The following is a 24,391-nucleotide window of genomic DNA, read 5'->3' on the forward strand; positions in this document are numbered from 1 at the left end:
CACGCTGTCACCGAGGCGGGAAGGACTACTGGGCTCACATGACCAGAGGCCAAGGGTCGACCCGAAGCCCCGGAACCAGCGGCATTCCCAGGCAGCAGAAGGTGGGAGGGGGCTCGAAGGGGGCGGCGGGCTGGTGGCAACATCACACGCCAATACAGCGGCGGGTGAGCGGCCTCTTCCGGCTGCCTCTGTGAAGCAACCCTGTCCCGCAGGGACCTCTCTGTGCATAGGGTCAGGCCTAATTGGAAAGCAGGGCCTCTGGGTCCTCTGGGACTTTCCGGGTTGCACCTGAAAATTCTGAATTTGACCCTCTCTGAGCACTCACCTCAGCGGCCGCCCTGGTGAGTTCAATTTGTTGCTAGGAGACCTGAAGCCCCAGCGTGGGGACGGTGGCTGCAGAGGGCCAATCCCAGCAAGGAACCTCCTTGCAGCCTCTGGCAAGTTGTTTTAACCAAAGCGAGCCAGGTAGTCATCTTTATTCTCCTTGTGAATCTTAGGGCACTAGATATTTTCTGACATTTTACTCACAACTTATGTTATTTCATCCTGTTCTTCAATTATCCCTACTTTATAAATGATAAGACCACCCCACCTCCCAGATTCCTTTCCAGGCAGTGTATGTAAGACCCGTGTCAGATACCTTCATTTGACCGGATGATGCTGTCCCCTCTATGCCAAGCTTACCTAGTCATTAAAAAGCAATATTCTGTTTGTGAAAAGACATTTATTTATTAGAGTAAAAGGCTTAGTAAAAGATCTAATCTAATTGTCTTTAAATCAAGCCCGTGGAACAAAGATGTATGCAACATTTATGGCATTAAACCCAAATCTCAGCTTCCCCTGTTTTTCCTTATATTATGTCCACATGTATCATTGAGTGAGGTAGGGATATTCTTATTGGAAAAGACAACAGAGACATGGCAAAGAAGTACTGGGATCCTCTCTAGGTCAGAGTTCAGGGAGAGGTTTCAAACTCTAGAAAAGTCAGGCTAGAAGCTCCACGTTACAAAATAGGTTTTCCATCATCCACTGGGTTGGCTGGTTCTCCTTCCAGACTACTTGAGCCTTGTCTTTTGTCTAACCAAACATTCAGCACCTAAAGGGTTAAGGAACACATAGCAAGCTATTATGAAACTTACATGCTAAAGGATTGCAAGTTTATTTCTTTGGCAAATAGACTCAACTATACTTTTTTTCTTTAAAGTATGATGCTACCTAGAAAAGAAACCCACAAATGTATTCTAGCTACTGTATCTTACTCCCTAGAGATGGGAAAGTGTGAGCATATATTAATATCAACAGATAAAGCAACCAAAAACTACACAGTGACTCTGGCCTCTTTGGAGTTTAGCCCATTGACTTAAGGCTCTGGAAGCAGGAATTCCCATTACTTATCTGTCCTCAGCTGTCTTGAGAGCTCTTCACTGCTGCCTGCATTCCTAGACTACTTCACTATCAAAGCTGGACTTACTGAGGCTCAGGGTTTTCCAAACCAGCAGGCAGATTATCAATCCTTCAGGGCCTTAATCACCTTTAAAAATAAACTCTGAGAGGCCGGGCACAGTGGCCCACATCTGTAATCCCAGCACTTTGGGAGGCCGAGGCGAGCAGATCACCAGGTTAGGAGTTCAAGACCACCCTGGCCAACATGGTGAAACTCTGTCTGTACTAAAGAGGCAAAAAATCAGCCAGGCCTGGTAATTCCAGCTACTCAGGAGGCTCAGGCAGGTGAATGGCTTGAACCTGGGAAGCAGAGGTTGCAGTGACCCAAGTTCATGCCATTGCACCCCAGCCTGGGTGACAGGGCGAGACTCTGTCTCAAAAAAAATAATTAATTAAATTAAAAATAAACTCTGAGAACGCAAAGTCACATTAAAATCACCTTTATTTTCATAGACATTCTGAAATCAAGATTCCAGAGGCTACAGCTCTCTCTCTACATACTGTACCTGAATCTGCTCCAAGACTTCTCGCCGCATTTCCACAGCCATATGGTATATGTGATGATCAGAGTCATTGTACATTACAGCATTTTGGAACATCAGCATCAGATCTCGCTGGAATTGGGCCACGGTGCGAATCCGACCCTTAGAGAGATTTCTCTTCAGGGTAGTTAAGTCCATAGGTCTGCAGGTGGCCAAGAAAAAACAGAAAATCAAATCTTTGTGTGGAACATATGATAACCTGACATGCTCTCTTGAAGAACTAACCAGTTCTTAATGAAAACGGTAGCAAAGATAACAACCCCCATCAGATAATAAAATAGCAACAGCCGTTAACATTTCCCTGTTTACAATAGGCCAAACACTGTATTTCTGTACTAACTCACTTAATCCTCTCAATAAACCTGTAAGGTAGGTATCATTATTATCTCCTTTTTTTTTTTTTTTTTTTTTTTTTGAGACAGAGTTTCACTCTTGTTGCCCAGGCTGGAGTGCGGTGTCACAATCTTGGCTCACTGCAACCTCCACCTCCTGGGTTCAAGCAATTCTCTTGCCTCACCCACCTGAGTAGCTGGGATTACAGGCACGTGCCATCATGCCTGGTTAATTTTTGTATTTTTAGTAGAGACGGGGTTTTATCATGTTAGTCAGGCTGGTCTTGAACTCCTGACCTCAGGTGATCCACGTGCCTTGGCCTCCCAAAGTGCTAGGATTACAAGTATGAGCCACTGAGCCCAGCCTTATTATCTCCATTTGACAGATGAAGAAACTGAAATCTAAAAAGGTTAAGTACTTACTCAAAGGCACACAGCCTAAATTCCAATTCAGAGGCAGCCTGACTCCAGAGTGCACAGGCCAAGCCACTACACTCTACTATCATAGGAGTGGTGCTGGCCCCAGGTACCAAAGTTTAAAAGTGCCAATTATCAGTTTATCACACAGTAGTTATTCACTATTTACAAGGTACAGTCACAAATTATTTAATCTGCTTCTCTTACTGCGCAAATAAAAAACTAAGAATAATTTTTTCTTTTTTCATGTAGATGAAAAGAGGATCAAGTGAACATTATGACAACATTAATGAGACAGAGAAAGTAGATGTATAAGAGAAGGCACAGCAGTTTAGAAAGAAGACTGAACCGGAGGTAAGAATCTGGGGCTTAGTTCTAGCTCTGCTATTAACTGTTGGTTGATCACAGGCAAGTCATGACCGAGCACCCCTAAGCTTTACTTTCCTTGTTCCTAAAGAAGTTTGTCTCTGCTACTGTTTGAATGATGGTATCCCCTCTGAAATTCATGTTGAAACTTAATCCCAAATGCAACAGTAGTAAGAGGTGGGCCCTTTGGGAGGTAATTAAGTCATTAGTGCTCTAGTCTTATGAATGGAATTAGCATCCTTATAAAAGGGCTCCATATCAAAGAAAAAGGGGGCTCCATATCGAAGAGATCACCCTCTTACCCTTCTGTCCCTTCTGCCATATGAGGATACAGCAACAAGGCATTATCTTGGAAAGCAGAGAGTAACCCACCTCAGACACCAAAACTACCAGTGCCTTGATCTTGGACTTCCCAGCCTCCAGAATCGAAACAAAGAGAAATAAATTTTCTATTGTTTATAAATTATCCAGCCTACAGTATTGTGCTATAGCAGCACAAACAGACAAGTGACTCTCCAAGGTCCTATCGTGATCTTTTATACTCTATTACCACACAAGTTTATGATAGCATTTTAGATGTCCTGTGCTATAAAATCCAAAATAGGCTGGGATTACCCACCTGTAATCCCAGCATTTTGGAAGGCTGAGGTGGGAGGATCACTTGAGACTAGGAGTTTAAGACCAACCTGGGCAATGTAGTGAGATCCCATATCTACAAAAAATTTAAAAATTCCTCCTCAGTGATATTATGAAGAAAAATAAAGTTATTAATAACATTCCAAACAAAGAAGAATTTTATTACAATACAAAAAAAATCAGGCCAGGCACAGTGGTTCACACCTATAATCGTAGCACTTTGGGAGGCTGAGGCGAGTGGTTTGCTTGAGGCCAGGAGTTTGAGACCAGCCTGAGCACCATGGTGAAACTCTGTCTCTACAAAAAACACAAAAATTAGCTGGGCATGGTGGCACACACCTGTAGTCCCAGCTACTAGGGAAGTTGAGGTGGGAGGACTGCTTGACCCAGGAGGTCAAGGCTGCAGTGAGCCATGATTTCACCACTGTACTCCAGCAACAGAGTGAGACTCTGTCTCAAAAAAAATTTTTTTAATAAAAATAAAATTCCAAAATACTACATCAACCAATGTTCATAACTTCCATTTGGATTGACATCTGTGCCTTAGTATACCTATGCATACAGGGTTCCTTTTAAAGTTTTGCTCCAAAAGAATAGTGTCAAAAACAACCAAAGGCCAATTTAAGATCATAATTAATGATCAGCCTAGGCACCAAGGCTCATGCCTGTAATCCCAGCACTTTGGAAGGCGTATGCAGGTGGATTGCTTGAGCTCAGGAGTTCAAGACCAGCCTGGGCAACATGGCAAAACTCTGTTTCTACAAAAAATACAAATATTAGCCAGATGTGGTGGCTCTTGCTTGTAGTCTTAGCTACTTGGGAGGCTGAGGCTGGAGAATCATTGAGCTTGGGAAGCAGATGTTGCAGTGAGCCAAGATTGTACCACTGCACTCCAGCCTCGCAGAGTGAGACACTGTCCAAAAAAAAAAAAAAAAAAAAGGCTGGGTGTGGTGGTGGCTCATGCCTGTAATCCCAGCACTTTGGGAGGCCAAGGTGGGTGGATTACTTGAGGTTGAGAGTTGGAGACCAGCCTGACCAACATGGAGAAACCCCATCTCTACTAAAAATACAAAATTAATCGGGTAGGGTGGCGCATGCCTGTAATCCCAGCTAATCGGGAGGCTTAGGCAAGAGAATCGCTTGAACCCAGGAGGCAGAGGTTGCAATGGGCAGAGATCGCACTATTGTACTCCAGCCTGAGCAACAAGAGCAAAACTCCATCTCAAAAAAAAAAAAAAAAAATATATATATATATATATATATATACACACACACATACACACATATATATATACACATAGATAAATAGAGATAGATATGGATAAATGGATCATATGACTTAAAAGTCAATAATATAAAATAAATAAATAAATCTATATCATCCTTTTGTTCCCTGCATTCCTTCTCAAATAAGGATATAATACTGAGCTCATCATAACTTTATAAACTTATTTGGCTATGAAAACATATCTTGAGTTTATAAGTAATAAAAAATAACAGATGGGAAATAAAAAATGAAAAGGCAGATATAAAAGCAACCAAACTTTCTCGACCCCTTTTTCACTGACCTTTTTACCACATCCTTGTACCCTGGGGCCTGCCTTTCTGACACAGGCTTCAGAAATGGACTGCTGAATCTGTTAAGGGACAAACCCAGAGAGGATAAAGAAACCCTGGTAAGGTTTTCTAAAAGAGAAGAGAAGCTCAGTTCTTAGTAGACTTCCTTTTGCAGAATGCAGAATGTGAGCACCATTAGAAAGAAATCTATTTGTTCCCTCTTGATAGAGAGTTTAAAAAAAACTATAAAATATTTAACTATTATTACAATATACTGATTTAGGGCTCAGAAATTTGTTCAAAGTTCCTGAGGCCTTGTCTCTGTGAAAAAAGAGAATCCACCAGATTGAAAAGAAGAATATACATTTTAAATACAAATTTTATCATGAAGTAGGAACCAATTTCTAGAGGCAATTCAAATGGCACAGCAACTATTTCTTGTACTGACTTAAAGCAGCTGTGAGTACTTTGGGATAAATCAGGCTTAGATACAGAATCTACCTTTCAACTATGGCTCATTTGAGGTATGAACATATCTCTTTTTATGCTTAAAACCCAATATGTATTACTGCTTCAGTTCTGAACATAATCCTATCACCATTTTGGAGACCTACCTGTGACTGGCAATCATCTTCCAGACTGGCAGGAGAGTCTTCTTAAATAGCAAATGATCCTGAACAGGGTCATCCTGGCTTAGATCAGTCCTATGGGATAAAACATGACAGAAAAGAGACAGTAACTTCACAAATAATATTCTGTCTCCCCAGGTGGGTAATGAGGTTTTCTTTTCTTTTCTTTTTTGAGACGGAGTTTCGCTCTTGTTACTCAGGCTGGAGTGCAATGGCGCGATCTCGGCTCACCGCAACCTCCGCCTCCTGGGTTCAGGCAATTCTCCTGCCTCAGCCTCCTGAGTAGCTGGGATTATAGGCACGCGCCACCGTGCCCAGCTAATTTTTTGTATTTTTAGTAGAGACGGGGTTTCACCATATTGACCAGGATGGTCTCGATCTCTTGACCTCGTGATCCACCCGCCTCGGCCTCCCAAAGTGCTGGGATTACAGGCTTGAGCCACCGCGCCCGGTCTGAGGTTTTCTTAAGACATGCACCCAATTATCTGAAGTTTTCAAAAATCTCTCCTTAAGTTATCTGGCCAAGCAGACTTAGTTATTAATATCTATTAATAACTATTGCTTTCTCTTTTAATTTTTAAATTTTATTTTCTTGAGACTGATTCTTGCTCTGTTGCCAAGACTGGAGTGTAGTGGCATGATCTCAGCTCACTGCAACCTCCACCTCCCGGTTCAAGTGATTCTCCTGCCTCAGCCTCCCAAGTAGCTAGGAGTACAGGTACGCACCACCATGCCCAACTCATTTTTGTATTTTTCATAGAGACGGGGTTTTGCCACATTGGCCAGGCGAGTCTCAAACTCCTGGCCTCAAGTGATCCACCCACCTCAGCCTTTCAAAGTGCTGGGATTACAGGCACGAGCCACCACACCCAGCCAATTTTTTTTTTTTTTTTTGATAGAGGGTCTTGTTCTGTTGCCCAGGCTGGAGTACAGTAGTGTGATCATGGCTCACTGCAGCCTCAACCTGCTGGGTTCAAGTGATCCCCCTGCCTTAGCCTCTAAGTAGCTGGAACTACAGGCACATGCCACCACACCCTGCAGCTAATTTCAGTATTTGTTGTAGAGACAAGGTCCCATTATGTTGCTCAGGCTGGATAGCTACTGCTTTCTAATAAAGATTTCATATTTAATCTAAATTCTAAGATAAGGATGTAGAGTTTACCATCCAAGACTATTAACTATCATGAGATAAAATGTCTCATATTGCAGATTTCCTGCTGTTTGTACGGTCACAATGTGTCATGTCAGCACTCTATTGCTCATACTTAAGGAGTTACAGAAAAGCAAATGAAGGTATTCCTCACCAATCTACATTTTAAACTATATGTGTACCAAAAATTGAAATCTAGGCTGGGCACAGTGACTCAGGCCTGTAATCCCAGCACTTTGGAAGGTTGAGGTGGGATTGCTTTAAGCCAAGAGTTCAAAACCCAGCCTGGGCAACAAAGGAAGACCCTGTCTCTACGGGGAAAAATAAATAGATAAATCTGCTGTTCAAACTATATATATATAATATATATAGTTTGTTATCTGTTATATTTATATATAACAGATAAATTTATATATTTATATATAACAGATAAAATTATATATAAATAACAGATAAATCTGCTGTTCAAACTGTATATATTGTATACAATATAGTTATATATATAACATTTATCTGTTATTTATATATAAATTTATCTGTTATATATAAATATATATTTATCTGATATATATGAATAGATATATTTATCTGGTATATATTTATATATCTGCTGTATATCTTAAATGAAAAAACATTAGAATAATTGTTAGTTTTGCCTTTCCACAGACAACTGGGTGGATCTGGGATATAGTGATGGAAAAAACAAACAGTTCATACTATATTCTCTCAGTAGGTGGATCTGACATTGTCCAGAAAAAGACTATTTATTACCGGAGTAAAAGTAACTTACTTAGCTGTGTGTAGTGGCTCATGCCTGTAATCTCAGCACTTTGAGAGGCTGAGGCGGGAGAATCGCTTGAGGCCAGGAGTCACAGATAAAAGCAACTTTGTTTTTATTTTTAATTTTATTTTATTTTTAAAAAATAAAGACGGGGTTTCACCATGTTGGTAAGGCTGGTCTTGAACTCCCAACCTCAGGTGATCTGCCGGTCTTGGCCTCCATGTTTTTCTGCTTTAAAAAGTAATTCGTGGCCGGGAGCGGTGGCTCAAGCCTGTAATCCCAGCACTTTGGGAGGCCGAGGCGGGCGCATCACGAGGTCAAGAGATCAAGACCATCCTGGCCAACATGGTGAAACCCTGTCTCTACTGAAAATACAAAAATTAGCTGGGCCTGGTGGTGTGCACCTGTAGTCCCAGCTACTCAGGAGGCTAAGGCAGGAGAATTGCTTGAACTGGGAGGCAGAGGTTGCAGTGAGCCGAGATTGTGCCACTGCACTCCAGCCTGGCACCTGGCAGCAGAGTGAGACGCTGTCTCAAAAAAAAAAAAAAAGTAATTCACTTCAGGCTGGACACAGTGGTTCGTACCTGTAATCTCAGGACTTTGGGAGGCCAAGGTAGGTGGATCACTTGAGTCCAGGAGTTCAAGATCAGTCTAGGCAATGTGATGAAACCCTTTCTCTACCAAAAATACAAAAAAATCAGCTGGGTATGGTGGTGCACATCTGTGTTCCCAGCCATTCAGGAGGCTGAGGTGAGAGGATCACCTGAGCCCAGGAGGTGGAGGCTGTAGTGAGCCAAGATCATGCCACCACTGTACTCCAGCGTAGGCAACAGAGTGAGATCCTATCTCAAAAAAAAAAAAAATTAAGATTTTTTTGTTTCCTGTTTTTAAAAAAAAAAAGCCCTCCCCATTAAGATTTTAAAATGTTTGAAGTTAAAAGATACTGCGTTGGTTTAAAAAAAAAAAAAAAAAGATAAAAAAAGGAAAAAGAAGAAAAAAAAGATTTTAAAATGTGTTCTTTATTCCTATAATTATCTACACAAAGATGAGACAATTATATAAACCAGAGTTGTCCAATCTTTTGGCTTCCCTGGGCTGCATTGGCAGAATAAGAATTGTCTTGTACCACACATAAAATACACTAATGATGGCTAATGAGCTAAAAAAAAAAAAAAAGTCTGTGCATAAATCTCATAATGTTTTAAGAATTTGTGTTGGGCTGCATTCAAAGCTGTCCTGGGCTGCAGGCTGGGGATTAGACAAGTTTGATATAAACAATTCCCTAAAATACATGAAAGAAAAACAAAGATCACAAACTTCAAAATAATGTTTTTCTTTTCTTTTTTTTCTTGTTTTGTTTCTTGAGACAGGGTCTTGCTCTGTTATTCAGGCTGGGCAGTGATATGATCATAACCCACTGTAACCTTCACCTCCTGAATTCAAGCAATCCTCCCTGCCTTGGCCTCCTGTATAGCTGGGACTATAGGTGCATGCCACCACACCCAGTTAATTTTGTTTACTTTTTGTAAAGATGAGGTTTCACTATGTTACCCAGGCTAGTCTCAAAATCCTGAGCTCAAGCAATCCTCCTGCCTCAGCTTCCTAAAGTGCTGAGATTACAGTTATGAGCCACCACACCTGGCCTAATTTTTTTCCTTTAAAAAATATTTCTTCTACATAAAAATAATTTTCCATTTCAAGTTCATAAAAGCTATTTTAATATTTTTAAAAGAGGTATTGTTTGGGCCAGGCACAGTGGCTCATACCTGTAATCCCAACACTTTAGGAAGCTGAGGCAGGAGGATCACTTGAAACCAGGGGTTCGAGACAAGCCTGGGCAACATGGTCTACAAAAAATAAAACATCAGCTGGTTGTGGTGGCCCATGCCTGTAGTCCCAGCAATCTGGAAGCTTGAGGTAGCTGGATCCCTTGAGTCTAGGAAGTCAAGGCTGCAGAGAATCATGATTGTGCCCACTGCATTCCAGCCTGGGTGATGGAGCTAGACCCTGGGTCTATTTAAAAAAAAAAAAAAGAAGGCCAGGCGAGGTTGCTCACGCCTGTAATCCCAGCACTTTGGGAGGCCAAGACAGGTGGATCATGAGGGCAGGAAATAGAGACATCCTGGCCGACATGGTGAAACCCCATTATCTACTAAAAATACAAAAAAAAAAAAAAAAAAACTGGATGTGGTAGCACACCCCTGTAGTCCCAGCTACTTGTGAGGCTGAGACAGGAGAATTGCTTGAACCCAGGAGGCAGAGATTGCAGTGAACCAAGATCCAGCCACTGTACCACAGCCTGGGTGACAGGGCAAGACTCCGTCTCAAAAAAAAAAAAAAGCAGCATAGTTTGTATATTAGGAATAGTTTGTATAATATTAGCTCTATCACCCAGGCTGGAATGATACAGACTAGGCTAAAGTACAGTGGCACAATCATGGCTCACTGCAGCCTTGACCTTCAAGTGATCCTCCCACCTCAGCCTCCAGAATAGCTGAGACTATAGGCAAGTGACACCATATGTGACTATTTTTTTTTATTTTTATTTTTGTTTTGTAGAGGCAGGGTCTCCCTCTGTTGCCCAGGCTTGTCTCGAAGTCCTGGGATCAAGGGATCTTCCCGCCTTGGCCTCCCAAAGTGCTGAAATTACAGGTGTGAGACACCACACCTGGTCTTGAAAGACAGTCCTAATGTTGATGAAACAGAGTTGTTTTAGTCCTAATGTTGATGAAACAGATTTGTTTTATAACAAGAGAGCATATAGACTTCTATTTATATGGTGTTTAAATTATATTTAATTCTATTTTTGTGTGTTTTCCAACTCTAATTTTCTTTAACTTATAAAAGTAATCCATTTCATGATTCAAATAGGCATAAACAGAAGTAGAAGTATGAATCTTAACAAACTTGGATGAAAGTCTATGCTTACAGCTTTGAGGAGGTAGCACGGCTGAAAAATACATCCACCAAGGGAGTCTCCTTAATGTTAAAGGCATCATCACTCTCGCCTGAAGGGGGCTGATCTTCCATCTCTGACACATATACTTCACCCTGATCCTCCCCTTTGGATTCTTGCTGAGCCTCCCCCTGGGAATGACAGGAGACACAGGAACCTTTAGAAAGAGATTTACTACCTGCACAATCATTTTACTTGCATAGAGTAAATGAAGGCTGCCCTTAAGGTGAGAAGAGGTCAAGTATATAAAGCTACAAAAAAAATTAAAGAAAGCTGACTTAACGAGACCTAAGTCAATGAGCTCTTATTAACAATCTTGCTGGAGGACCTTGACTCTGTGCCACCCACCTCCACCCGAACGGAAAAGGATTATTTGCTCAATTCTCACTGGATTGTTTAAAAACCATCATGATCACCTGTGGCCCTGGAGTTAACTACTCTAGCTAGCCAGGTAATTTTGTTTTTTGAGACAGGGTCTCACTCTGTTGCCCAGGCTGGAGTGCAGTGGCATCATCATGGCTTACTGCAGCCTCTAACTCTGGGCCCCCCTTGAGACTCCCAAGTAGCTAAAACTACAGGTACATGCCACCATACCTGGCTTATTTTTTTTTTTTTTTTTTTGAGACAGTGTTTCGCTCTTGTTACCCAGGCTGGAGTGCAATGGCGCGATCTCGGCTCACCGCAACCTCCGCCTCCTGGGTTCAGGCAATTCTCCTGTCTCAGCCTCCTGAGTAGCTGGGATTACAGGCACACGCCACCATGCCCAGCTAATTTTTCGTATTTTTAGTAGAGACGGGGTTTCACCATGTTGACCAGGATGGTCTCGATCTGTTGACCTCGTGATCCACCCGCCTCGGCCTCCCAAAGTGCTGGGATTACAGGCTTGAGCCACCGCGCCCGGCCCTGGCTTATTTTTTAAAAAAAATTTTTGTAGAGACAGTGTCTCCGTGTATTGTCCAGGCTGGTCTTGAACTCCTGAGCTCAAGAGATCCTCCTGCCTCAGCCTCCCAAATCACTGGGATTACAGGCACGAGGCACTGCACCCACCTGCCAGATAATAGTAATAATAATGATGGTATTCTAAATTTTACTGATTGCTTACTATAAGCCATGCACTGTGCTAAGTGCTTTATATAAATTGTCTCATTTAAACCTCACAGCAAACCCTCAAAATAGAGTGCTATGATTACATTTCTGCAGAAAAAATTGGAGTTCTAAAATGTTCACTAACATGCTTAAGGTCACACAGCTAAAACTAGTGCTAAATCCAGAATTTGGATCCAGGTAGTTTAACTTTCCGGATTTAGCCTACATGCTCTAATCACTCTGTTCTGCTTCCCCGGGCAGAAGACTACGAGACAGCTGATTGAAGTTTCTTGCTTACCTCTTCACTCCCTGTGGGTGGTCCCTGAACTGCACAAATATCTGAGGGAGCTGAAGCCACTTCTGGCTTTCCATTTTCTCCCAGTGGCTTTTCAGCTACTAAGAGGTCTCCCTTGGCTAAAAGCTCTTCAGTGTCTCTGCAGAGCTCCCTTTCTCCTTCACTAGCTTTAATTTCCCATCCTTCTTGTCTGGTACCAGATGGAGGGCAGCAGCCTTCACTTGATTCATTGCTGCTAATGCACAAGGGCTCCATTAAGTAAGCTACCTGCAATCAAAGTTTATTATTAGATGCACAGGAACACCAGTGAAAATCATCCACATATCAACAATGCCACACGCTAACACTGTCACAGTCACTAAGTCTGAGAGGACAAAATAGCTTAATTAATTCAATCATTTAAAATCTGTCAAATATATACACAGGCACTGGGCTAGTTGGTGGGGGGACGTTATAGTGAATAAGAAAGACATGGTCCTTGCCTCTTCCAGGAGTTTATGTTCTAATTTTTTTTTTTTTTTTTTTGAGATGGAGTTTTGCTCTTGCTGCCCAGGTTGGAGTGCAATGACATGCCAACTGCAAACTTCGCCTCCCGGGTTCAAGTGATTCTCCTGCCTCAGCCTCCCAAGTGGCTGGGATTACAGGCAACTGCTAATTTTTGTATTTTTAGTAGAGATGGGGTTTTACCACGTTGTCCAGGCTGGTATTGAACTCCTGACCTCAGGTGATCCACTTACCTTGGCCTCCCAAAATGCTGGGATTACAGGCATAAGCCCCTGTGCCTAGCCTATGTTCTAATTTTTCATCTCAAATGTCAACTCTGATCAATTGAGACTGGCTGTCTAAAAAAAAAAAAAAGACAGTGGCTGTCTAGAATAAAGTGTTGAAAATTTTGTCTACCACAGACACTGTAGAGAGAAGTGGTAACGTTTGAACTGGATGCTTGCTGATCTTGACCTAAGTTCTCCTAAATGTGTTCAGTAACAGCATATATGTAACTCTCTGTCCAATTCTGTTTATTTCCGGTCCTCAGTCCTTAACAAGGTAATGACTTTAAAATACTACCTTAAAGTCACAACACTTTAAGCTTCAAGGAAAATTTGGGCAAGTATGACTTCCCACAACTCCAAAAGCATGAATTACAAGGATACTCATAAAGCAGTCCTTATGACCCAAGCCCCTAGTGACTGAGGTATTAGAAATTCAGTCAAAAAGCACGTATTTATTTTTTATTTTTGAGACAGAGTCTCACTCTGTTGCCCAGGCTGGAGTGCAGTAGTGTGATGTTGGCTCACTGCAACCTCTGCTCCGGGATTCAACTGTTTCTCCCACCTTAGCCTCCTGCCTAGTTGGGATTACAGGTGCATGCCACCATGCCCAGATAATTTTTGTATTTTTAGTAGAAACGGGGTTTTACCATGTTGGCCAGGGTGGTCTCAAACTCCTGACCTCAAGTGATCCACCGGCCTTGGGTTCCCAAAGTGCTGGGATTACAGGTGTCAACCACTGCACCCAGCCCAAAATGCATGTATTTGGTGCATATTCTCTATCGGCACAAAGTGCTGGGGACTCAGCAATGAACTTAGTCCCTGCCACTGTGAAGTTTATATTTTAGTAAACAATATTAAAAGTGGTAGAAGCATGTAAGGATAAGCATTCTCTTAGAAAGTTGAGGCCTCCAGCTTTGGAAATAACAGCTCACAGTTACCTCAGAGAGAAAGTGGAGGAAGTTCTGGTGGCTGGCTTGCTTTGCCTCTTCCTGAGATTCTTCACTGTCTCTATCCCCAACAAGCAGTTCACTAGTTTCTCTCCCTGGGCTGCTTTCCTCTAGTTCCTCAGCCTCTGGATCCTCAGTTTCCCTCCAGATGCCCACATCAAGATCCTGACTGGAGTCCCATGAGCTGAAGAGGGATTTGCAGTCATTGCTCAACTCAGAGTCGTTGGGATAATCTTGATCAGAATCCAGCCAAACCCACTCATGTCTCATCTGTAAATACACAGGAAAAATGCATTAAATTCATTCAAATAAATATTCCTGAGGCACCTCCATCTCCTGAGTTCAGCAGAAAAATAAGAGGCCAGAAATTTCTTTGTATTCAAGTATTCATCATTAGGAAGAATTAAAAACTAGCTGAAGGGAGACATGAGATGAAATGATCTTTATCTTTGGCAATACAGAAAAAGCCCCATGTATAATAGAGATATTATACCATACAATATGGTATAATAGAGATATTAATATTATCTAATAATTATTTTTACTTAGAATTCCTCATGCTCATGCCAAAAGAAGGGAAAGAACTGGAGCATAGCTAGCTCAATCATTTTCCTCTAGCCCAAATCATCCATAATTAAACCATAAGGCAAAAAACTTGAGGGGACAAGGGATATTTTCCTCAGTGTATACACATTTTTAACCCATGGACCATTAAATCTTCAAAACACACTTTAGAATTGCCTTTGGCATCCTTCTGGTCATATTCAACTTGACACTGAGAAACATCAAGCTTAAAAATATCTTCCTGTGCTCTCATTCCACCACTATCTTGGTTTTCTTACACCTTTCTTTGTCGTCTCCCTTTTACAACTTTCAATAAATCCCTGTCTTCTGTGCTCCTGCTTGGTCCTCTGCTTTCTTATGAATGTATTTTTAAAATGTATATATACTTTGAGGTTTCAACTTTGACCTCTATTCAGGTGCCTCTCAAATCTCTCCACCTTTACTTCTTCTTCTCTTTTTTTTTTTTCTTTCTTTTTTTGAGACAGAGTTTCGCTTTTGTTGTCCAGGCTGGAGTGCATTCGCGAGATCTTGGCTCACTGCAACCTCTGCCTCCCAGGTTCAAGCAATTCTCCTGCCTCAGCCTCCTGAGTAACTGGGATTACAGGTGCCCGCCACCAAGCTTGGCTAATTTTGTATTTTTAGTAGAGATGGGGTTTTTCCATGTTGGTCAAGTTGGTCTCGAACTCCCACCCTCAGGTGATCTGCCCGCCTCAGCCTCCCAAAGTGCTGGGATTATAGGCGTGAGCCACCGCGCTCAACTGATCTGTGACTTCTAATTGTATCCTCTTAAACCCCTTTCTCAAGAAGGCTTAGACTATTAAACTTGCTCCAGTGTAACATATCTATTTATTTTGTTATAAACTGATATTTATCTAATACTCATTTTTTCATCATAGCCACCATCTGTTTAGAAAAAAAGCTCATAATTTTATTTTTTGAGACGGAGTGTCACTCTGTTGCCAGGCTGGAGTGTAGTGGTGCGATCTCGGCTAATTGCAATCTCTGCCTCCTGGGTTCAAGTGATTCTCCTGCCTCAGCCTCCCAAGTAGTTGGAACTACACGCGAGAATCACCACCACACCCAGTTAATTTTTGTATTTTTAGTAGAGACGGTGTTTCACCATGTTGGTCAGAATGGTCTTGATCTCTTGACCTTGTCAACCGCCCACCTCAGCTTCCCAAAGTGCTAGGATTATAGGCGTGAGCCACCATACCCGGTTTTTTGGTTTGTTTTTTTTTTTTTGAGATGCAGGCTTGCTCTGTCACCGGACTGGAGTGCAGTGACTCGATCTCAGCTCACTGCAACCTCTGACTCCCAGGTTCAAGCAATTCTGCCTCAATTCTCCTGCCTCAACCTCCCATGTAACCGGGATTACAGGCGCCTGCCACAACACCTGGCTAATATTTTGTATTTTTAGTAAAGATGGGGTTTCACCACGTTGGCCAGGCTAGTCTCAAACTACTGACATCAGGTGATCTGCCCGCCTCCGCCTCCCAAAAGTGCTGGGATTACAGGCGTGAGCCACTGCACCCGACACTGTTTCATTTCACTAATGAGTTTTAAAAACGTTTAATTAGCCAGGTGCAGTGGCTCATAGCTAAACAAACAAAAAGTTTAGTTATTAAGAGAAGTTGGAATAGAACTGAGATTTTTAATTTTGGGGTTGTCACCCAGGCTGGAGTGCAGGGGCATGATCTCAGCTCACTGCAGCCTCCACCAGCCAGGGTCATGATCCTCCCACCTCAGCTGCTAATGTAGCTGGGACCACAGGTGCGTGCCACCACACTTGGCTAATTTATTTGTAGAGACAAGGTCTTGCTATGTTGCCCAGGCTGGTCTTGATGTCCTGGGCTCAAGTGATCTTCCTGTGCTGGCCTCACAAACTGTTGGGATTACAAGTGTGAGCCACTGTGCCTGGCCAATTTTAGTAATTCTTAAAACTGGGGTTAGCCTTCAAACAGCAATGTTTAAAACTTTTTTTTCAGAGACAGAGTCTCACTGCACAAGTTCAAGCAATTCTCTGCCTCAGCCTCCTGAATAGCTGGATTACAGGCATCTGCCACCATTCCTGGCTTTCTGTATTTTTAGTAGAGACAGAGTTTTACCATCTTGGCCAAGTTGGTCTGGAACTGCTGACCTCGTGATCCACCTGCCTTAGCCTACCAAAATGCTGGGATTACAAGCATGAGCCACCACACCCAGACTATTTAATTGTTTACGGGTCTCATTCTGTCACCCAGGCTGGAGTGCAGTGGTGCAATTACCGCTCATTGCAACTTTGAATTCCGTGGCTCAAGAGATCCTCCAGCCTCAGCTTCCTGAGTCCCTGGGACTACAGGTGCATACCATGCTGGGCTAATTTTTTTTTTTTTTTTTTTTTTTGAGAGGCAGGGTCTCACTTTGTTGCCCAGACTGGTCTCGAATTCCTGGGCTCAAGCAATCCTTCCACCTCAGCCTCCTTAAGTGTTGGGATTACAGGTGTAAGCCACCACACCTGACCAGTAACTTTTGAGATGGAGTCTCACTCTGTCACCTAGGCTGGAGCACACTAGTGCAATCTTGGCTCACTGCAACCTCCGCCTCCTGCCTCAGCCTCCTGAGTAGCTGGGATTACAGGCACACCCCACCATGCCCAGCTAATTTTTTTATTTTTATTTTACTTATTTTTTTTTGAGACGGAGTTTCACTCGTTACCCAGGCTGGAGTGCAATGGCACAATCTCGGCTCACCGCAACCTCCGCCTCCTGGGTTCAGGCAATTCTCCTGCCTCAGCCTCCTGAGTAGCTGGGATTACAGGCACGCACCACCATACCCAGCTAGTTTTTTGTATTTTTAGTAGAGAGGCGGTTTCACTATGTTGACCAGGATGGTCTCGATCTCTTGACCTCGTGATCCACCTGCCTCGGCCTCCCAAAGTGCTGGGATTACAGGCTTGAGCCACCGCGCCCGGCCTCTAATTTTTTTATTTTTATTAGAGACAGGGTTTCACTATGTTGGTCAGGCTAGTCTCAAATGCCTGACCTTGTGATCCGCCCGCCTTGGCCTCTCAAAGTGCTGGGATTACAGGCATGAGCCACTGCACCTGGCCACGAAGAACTCTTTGTACAGAGTCCTTAACCATAGAAACAGGGAAACAAATGGTAACACATTATCCTAGAAATACCATTGGGACAAATGTTCCTGAGATAAAGGTCAATGTTACCTATGTCCATGCTCTAGTTTAAGCAATGCCATGAACAAAATTCTGAAAACCTTACTTTTCCCAAACATTCAAGAAAGTCTAAATAAGGTAGTCTTTCCTGCACAATGCAACACTTTAAGGTATATTAACTAGAAACTGTTTTGGTTACTTACCTTCTCACAGCATAAGACCACTTTTCCCCTCTAACAATCTTACAGTCTCATTTCCACAAACAAAACAGTTATGCAGAAGAAACCACAAGTTTCAAATACACACATACCCCAAGCCAACGGCTAGAGGTTTTTTTGTTTTTGTTTTTCCTGGTTTATTGTATACATACAAATTTCACAGTTGTTGTTTTTTTTTTTAAAGAAGTCTGTACAATTGACAATACAAACTAGCTACAATCTGCTAGCTACACATTAGGACATTAACAAAGCCCATGATTTCTGCCCTAAAACAGGCAATTGTGCTACTCCAACTCTCTGAGAGAGATTTTCCAGCTCATGTCAAGCGGCCCAGGTATCTCCTCTTCTGTAGCTTCCACTTCCAGAACTGGGCCCGCAAGCCCAAGCTCTATCTTGTTTACTTTTATTTTAGGTTCAGCTCAAAGAGGGTACTCTGAGGCTTCACTTTTTCATCTTCATATCTGCTTCAATGGCACAGCGGCGTCCCCTGGTTCCCCCATCCTAGATGACAGGCAGAGAAAGAAAGGGAGCATGAGTTGGTCAGGAGATAAGAGAGGTGTAACAGAAAAGTTGGGGATTTGGTTTCTTAGGGGAGAGAGGAGAAGAAAATCAGCAGAAAAATCCAGAGGGATGAGGGGCATATTTCTGTCTTCCCACAGAGTGGCTAAAGAACACCTGGTTGTTTATGAGAAGAAATGTAGGATGGAGTATCTTGCTCATGCCTACCACAAAGGTCCTTGGATTCACCTAGGGTCCCACAGAATAACTATTAGTCATCCCACCCAGGCCCAAATCATGTGCAAAGTAACAGGAGAGTAAAAGAAAGGTAGGAGAGTCAGAATGGACAGTGGGTAGTAAGGTTCTTGACTAACATACCTGTCCAACTGTTGGTCCCTATAAGAAAGGCCTTTCCTGCAGACTGACCCTGGCACTAGTTCCCTAGCACCTCCTGACAGTTGTTTTCCATGAGATCAGGACAATTAGAAGGCTTCTTTCCATCTGCTGCTCTCTCCCTGCAGCCCAGCTCCTTCCTCTTGTGCAATATTTTGCTGTCTTCAATAGATAAAAGATCCCATTAACCAGCCTTGCAACAGCCAGCCGAATGCTTTGCTTGGGGAATCCAAAGTCACTGTTGCAGGCCAGTAAGAAAGAACGGAGATCATAATGTTCTGTCTGTGGTACAGGCTGAGAGGCCTATAGGCAAGACGAATTACTGAAACTTTTGCTGGGCCAGGCCATTTTTACATTTCTAATATGCAAGGACTCAAAAATTGTTAGAGTCCATGAACATAAGTTGCCCATGAGGTAACAGTGAAAATAAAAATACCACCTTGCATTTGTATAATGCTTTTTTTTTTCCAAGACAGTTTCAATATATCATCTCATTTTATACTCACAATATCCCTGTGAGGTAGGCTGGACAAGTACCTCATTATATTAGCTTCATCACACAGCAAGGACAATGCCCCAAAAGATTATCCAATGACCTTAAGACCAAGTAGTTTTCTAGCCTGATGCCTTCCATTACATTATGCCTCATTGTCCCATAATGAACAACACAGATCAAAGTCTTTAGGCTAGCTCTCCTCAGCTTATCCGTAATTTCAGCAGCCAATATTGATGCAGTGGTCATTTTTTTTTTTTTTTAATTTTTTGAGATGAAGTTTCATTCTTGTTGCCCAGGCTGGACTGCAATGGCGCAATGTCGGCTCACTGCAACTTCCACCTCCTGGGTTCAAGCGATTCTCCTGCCTCAGCCTCCTGAGTAGCTGGGATTATAGCCAAGTGCCATCACACCCAGCTAATTCTTTTTTTTTGTAGAGACGGGGTTTCTCCATGTTGGTCAGGCTGGTCTCGAACTCCGGACCTAAGGTGATCCACCTGCCTTGGCCTCCCAAAGTGCTGGGATTACAGGTGTGAGCCACCACACCCAAATGCAGTGGTCATTATTACTGAGATCTTTTTTTTTAATTTTGAGACAAGGTCTCACTCTGTCACCCAGGCTGGAGTGCAGTGGTATGAACAGTGCAGCCTTGACCTCCTGGGCCCAAGTGATCCTCCTACCTCAGCCTTCTGAGTAGCTGGGGACCACAGGGGCACACCACTCTGCTGCACAGCTAGTAGGGTTTTTTGTTATTCTTTTTAAATTTTGTACAGACAGGGTCTCCCTATGTTGCCCAGTCTGGTCTCAAACTCCTGGGTTCAAGCAATCCTCCCACCTCGGCCTCCCAAAGTGTTGGAATTATAGCCTGTACTGAGCTCTTTAGCTTAAATTTTACTGTTTGTTACATTAGTCTTGCAACTTAATTTTAAAAGAGAAAAACTATGTGCTGAGTACTGCCATTATGAGGAACACTGTTAAAAAGCCAGCTAGTAGCTGCTGCTCTGAGCAATCTTCAATTTGTAAGAAAAAAATTGGTGAAAGGTAAAGTCAAGAAATGAGGAGCAGGTACATCCTAGATCCTTTACCCCAAGAATACATTTCAGTCCAGTGATCTCAAAACAGTCCCTACCCAGCCCACACACACACACACATGCAAAAGACAGGAATGCAGAAGAAAAGAGTTCTTATTCAATGACCTGAATAAACAGAAGTTCAAGATACTGCCACAGTCTGCACATTGGATTTCCCTCTGCCACCCACCCCCGTTAAGAGCTGAGAATCTTCTGTGGCAACACCACCCCTTGCAGCCATTCAATACTTACAAAGAGAGAGAGAAGGAAGGCAGGAGAGCCCATTGGGACACTGTCCTGTTAGAGGACAAACAAACACTGATCAGGTTCCACAGAAACTCTCAGCCACAAGCACCCCAAACCTCAGGACAGAGACACAAGCACCATACACACAAGGACAAAATTTTAAAACTCAAGAACAAGAGGAAAGAGATCCAAAAGCAATCTGGCCATTACACCTCTAGCACAGAAACTGATGGTCCCCAACTGCTGCAGGCTAAGCCATTTCCCCCGCTTTGAGAGGACTCTCCCAGAGGAATTAATAACTGCCCTACTCACGATTTCATGTGACACAGCAGGCTTATTCAGTGTTGAGATGGGCAAAAACCACCACCATTCTAAGATCTATGTGTCTGTATACCATTGAAATGCAGAAGCCCAACAATACCAAGTAGTAACATAAAGTTCCTTGGATGCTTCAGACTTCTACTACTGGAACTACTGGCACACAGGTTCTTTCCTGATGGCCTCACCTTCTCTGAAGCATCCTGTTTACGGGTAGAATCTCTCCCTCGAAGACTTTTAGCACTGATCCCAGACTCAGATGTTTGCATAATTAACTGTGTGGCCAAGAATTGCTGTAGGGAGAAAAAAACAGGGTAGGCCATTGAGACCTGATTTAGTAGGGAAGAATTAAGTACACTTTAGGCTTTGTAAATAGAACTTTGTATAGTATTCTTCTGGCTCAAACATATTTTGACTGATCGGAAGTTTAACATATTAAGTTTTAATTCTAGTTGCAATAGGGATGCTAAAGTATCAAGTAGCCCTCTTTTTTGCTATAATATAGGATCAAAATCTCTATCCTCCAGGAATGAGAAAAAGAATAAAGCTAGAATAAACCAAAGTTCAGCAATTTAAGTAATTTGGCAGATTGTGCAAAGATTTGCAACATTCTTCCAAGTTCAACACCCCAAAAAGTACCTGGTAATGCAATCACAGGATAAAAGAAGGGAAAAGGAAAGGAGAAACTCTTATTTGCTGAGTGTCTACTACATACCAGGTACTTGATGTAATTAAAAATATACATTCATCATTTAAAAAAAAATTTATTTAAAAACTTTGTGAAACGGAAATTAATTGCCCAAGAAAGGCAGAATATTGTATCACAACTCTTTCACCACACCAGAGAAAATAAAAATAAATTCTATAAGAACAAAATACTATGTTTTCAATTGTGTCCCCGATGGCTATTTCAAGTAAAACACACAGCAACCCTTCTTGGCATCAATATGAACCCTCCCCTGGAGTATTTTAACTTCATCCTTGCTGAAACACAAAGGATCCTCAAAATACCTGGATCTGCTCTAAGACATCTCGCTGCATCTCCACTGCCATGTGATAGACATCATGGTCTGAGCTATTGTACATTACAGCATTCTGAAACATCAGCATAATGTCACGCTGAAATTCAGCTGTGCTTCGGATCAGTCCATTTTCTATGTTTTTCTTAATAGTTGACAAATCCATCGGCCTGAAAAAGAGAACAGGAATAAGTAGTAGTGGAGGTGGGAAGAGGACTTACCTAGATCTCTGAATACATTATCATCATAACAGATTTTCTCATGCATACCTTAATTCCCAGCTGCCAGGACTTGAAGACTAACCCTTTACCCCAAAACATGTGCTTAACCCAAGAAACAATCTATATAATAAATACTGAGAAAGGTTAAAAAGGGAGTATATTTACTTAAGTATTTTTGGAGACAGGGCTTGCCTCTGTCACTCAGGCTGTACTGCAATGGCACAATCACAGCATACTGCATGCAGCCTGGATCTCCCATGCTCAAGTGATCCTTCCCACATCCCAGCCTCTCAAGTAGTTGGGACTATAAATGCACGACACAACACGTGGCTAAGTTTTGTGTTTTCTGTAAAGGGGGGGTCTCGCCATGTTGCCCAGGCTAGCCTTGAATTCCTGGGCTCAAAGTGATCCACCTACCTCAGCCCCTCAAAGTGCTGGGTTTATAGGCGTGAGCCACTGCTCCCTGTGGGGTTTTACTCTTTTAGACTATCACTGGTAATCCAGCCACTAGAATGATCAGTTTAGCACTTGGTTCCCCTTACATCAAAAGCATAAACTTACTTGCTTTAAACTTACTATGTAAAGCAAAACTTCACTAAAACTGGACAACTTTTAATTTAGGCAAGTTACCATTTTGGATGGAACGTGGCTCACCTCTGCACAATGCTGTGGTAGCCAGGTGCTATGTCATCTGTAACAGGCTGCAGGAAGACATTGGCATACCTGTCCAAAAAGAATAACGTGAAATTACTGACATTCTCCAGAAGCACAGGAAGGGAACTTACTCTAAGTAGCTGAAGGTAGTAAGAGCCAATACCAGCAGTTTCACAGAAGCCTACTCGGATTTTTTTTCAGTCACCAACAATGAATAGGAGTAGGAGAAAATGAACCTACTGATTGGTAAAGCCCACTCACCTATGATTAGCTGCAGCTCTCCATACAAGCATGATGGCTTTCTTCCAAATTTTCTGTGCCTGAATAGCTTCCTGATCCTCGCTGCAGACAGAGCTGAAACAGAGAAACAGCAATTCCACTAGGCAAAGGTTAAAAAAAAAAAATTATAATTATCTCCTTTTTTTTGAGACAGGGTCTCACTCTGTCCCCCGGGATGGAGTGCAGTGATGTGATCATGCTCACTGTACCCTCAACCTTCCAGACTCAATCCTCTCACCTCAGCCTCCCAAGTAGCTGGGACTATAAGCGCACACTATCATGCCTGGCTAATTTTTTAATTTTGTTGTAGACACAAGGTTTCACTGTGTTGCCCAGGTTGGTCTCCAGCTCCTGGGTTCAAGCAATCCTCCTGCCTTACCCTCCCAAAGTGTTGGGATTACAGGCATGAGCCACCACGCCCAGCCCTAATTATTTCTTGTCAACAGTTTATTCCAGGACAAGAAAGGGAAACACTAAAGAAAAGATCAGGCCAGGCCTGGTGGCTCATGTCTCTAATTTCAGTGCTTTGGGAGGTCAAGGCAAGAAGACTGCTTGAGGTCAGGAGTTTAAGACCAGACTAGACCACAAAGAGAGATCCTGTTTCAGCCGGGCGTGGTGGCTCATGCCTGTAATCCCAGCATTTCAGGAGGCTGAGGCGAGTGGATCACAAGATCAGGAGTTCAAGACCAGCCCAGCCAATATGGTAAAACCACATCTCTACTAAAAAACAAAAAAATCAGCCAGGCATGGTGTCATATGCCTGTCATCCCAGCTATTTGGGAGGCTGAGGCAGGAGAATTGCTTGAACCCAGGAGGCGGAGGCTGCAGTGAGCAAAGACTGTGCCACTGTACTCCAGCCTGGGCAACAGAGCGAGATTCCATCTAAAAAAAAAAAAAAAGGAGGCTTTGTCTCTGAAAAAAAATTAAAAAATAAAAATAAAAATTTGGGCCAGGCACAGTGGCTCATGCCTATAATCCCAGCACTTTGGGAGGCCGGGGCAGGTGGATCACGAGGTCAAGAGATCGAGACCATCCTGATCAACAAGGTAAAACCCTGTCTCTACTAAAATAACAAAAATTAGCTGGGCATGGTGGTGCGCGCCTGTAGTCCCAGCTCAGGAGGCTGAGGCAGGAGAATTGCTTGAACCCAGGAGGCGGAGGTTGCGGTGAGCCGAGATCGTGCCATTGCACTCCAGTCTGGGTAATAACAGTGAAACCGAGTCTCAAAAAATAAAAATAAAAACTTAAAAATCATGATAAAGGCCAGGCATGGTGGCTCACACCTGTAATCCCAGCACTTTGGGAGGCCAAGGCAGGTAGATTGCTTAAGCTCAGGAGTTTGAGACCAGCCTGGGGAACA

General features: G+C 42.8%; 2 protein-coding genes and 1 long non-coding RNA gene across 13 annotated transcripts in view; 1 reads left to right on the forward strand and 2 right to left on the reverse strand.

Moving 5' to 3' along the window:
• Window positions 1-369, reverse strand: part of NME5 (NME/NM23 family member 5) — a 67,502-nt gene extending 67,133 nt beyond the window's left edge. For both annotated transcript variants that reach the window (XM_002744195.6, XM_008985531.5), the window contains exon 1: window positions 326-369. The gene's annotated coding sequence lies outside the window, so the exon portion shown is untranslated. The remainder of the gene's footprint in view (window positions 1-325) is intronic.
• Window positions 52-14,231, forward strand: LOC103789288 (uncharacterized). The gene is made up of 3 exons (XR_013531022.1): window positions 52-101; window positions 2,987-3,088; window positions 12,719-14,231. It is a non-coding gene; the product is annotated as an uncharacterized LOC103789288 (long non-coding RNA).
• Window positions 712-24,391, reverse strand: part of BRD8 (bromodomain containing 8) — a 38,705-nt gene continuing 15,025 nt past the window's right edge. For 2 of the 10 annotated variants that reach the window (XM_078359788.1, XM_035285515.3), the window contains 12 exons: window positions 23,014-23,106; window positions 22,753-22,821; window positions 21,870-22,047; window positions 21,047-21,151; window positions 20,547-20,591; window positions 13,899-14,177; window positions 12,194-12,457; window positions 10,783-10,940; window positions 5,908-5,997; window positions 5,305-5,373; window positions 1,950-2,127; window positions 712-1,096 (listed from right to left, as the gene is read on the reverse strand). In XM_078359788.1, coding sequence (XP_078215914.1) covers window positions 1,004-1,096; window positions 1,950-2,127; window positions 5,305-5,373; window positions 5,908-5,997; window positions 10,783-10,940; window positions 12,194-12,457; window positions 13,899-14,177; window positions 20,547-20,591; window positions 21,047-21,151; window positions 21,870-22,047; window positions 22,753-22,821; window positions 23,014-23,106 — 1,621 coding nt within the window. In that variant the 3' untranslated portion in view covers window positions 712-1,003. Of the gene's footprint in view, window positions 1,097-1,949; window positions 2,128-5,304; window positions 5,374-5,907; window positions 5,998-10,782; window positions 10,941-12,193; window positions 12,458-13,898; window positions 14,178-17,952; window positions 18,342-20,546; window positions 20,592-21,046; window positions 21,152-21,869; window positions 22,048-22,752; window positions 22,822-23,013; window positions 23,107-24,391 lie in introns of those variants that run through there. The other 8 variants (XM_078359790.1, XM_078359774.1, XM_078359792.1 and 5 more) reach the window with 5 other exon arrangements.

Source organism: Callithrix jacchus, chromosome 2 (assembly GCF_049354715.1).
Source record: "Callithrix jacchus isolate 240 chromosome 2, calJac240_pri, whole genome shotgun sequence".
In the NCBI taxonomy this organism is placed as follows: Eukaryota; Metazoa; Chordata; class Mammalia; order Primates; family Cebidae; genus Callithrix; species Callithrix jacchus.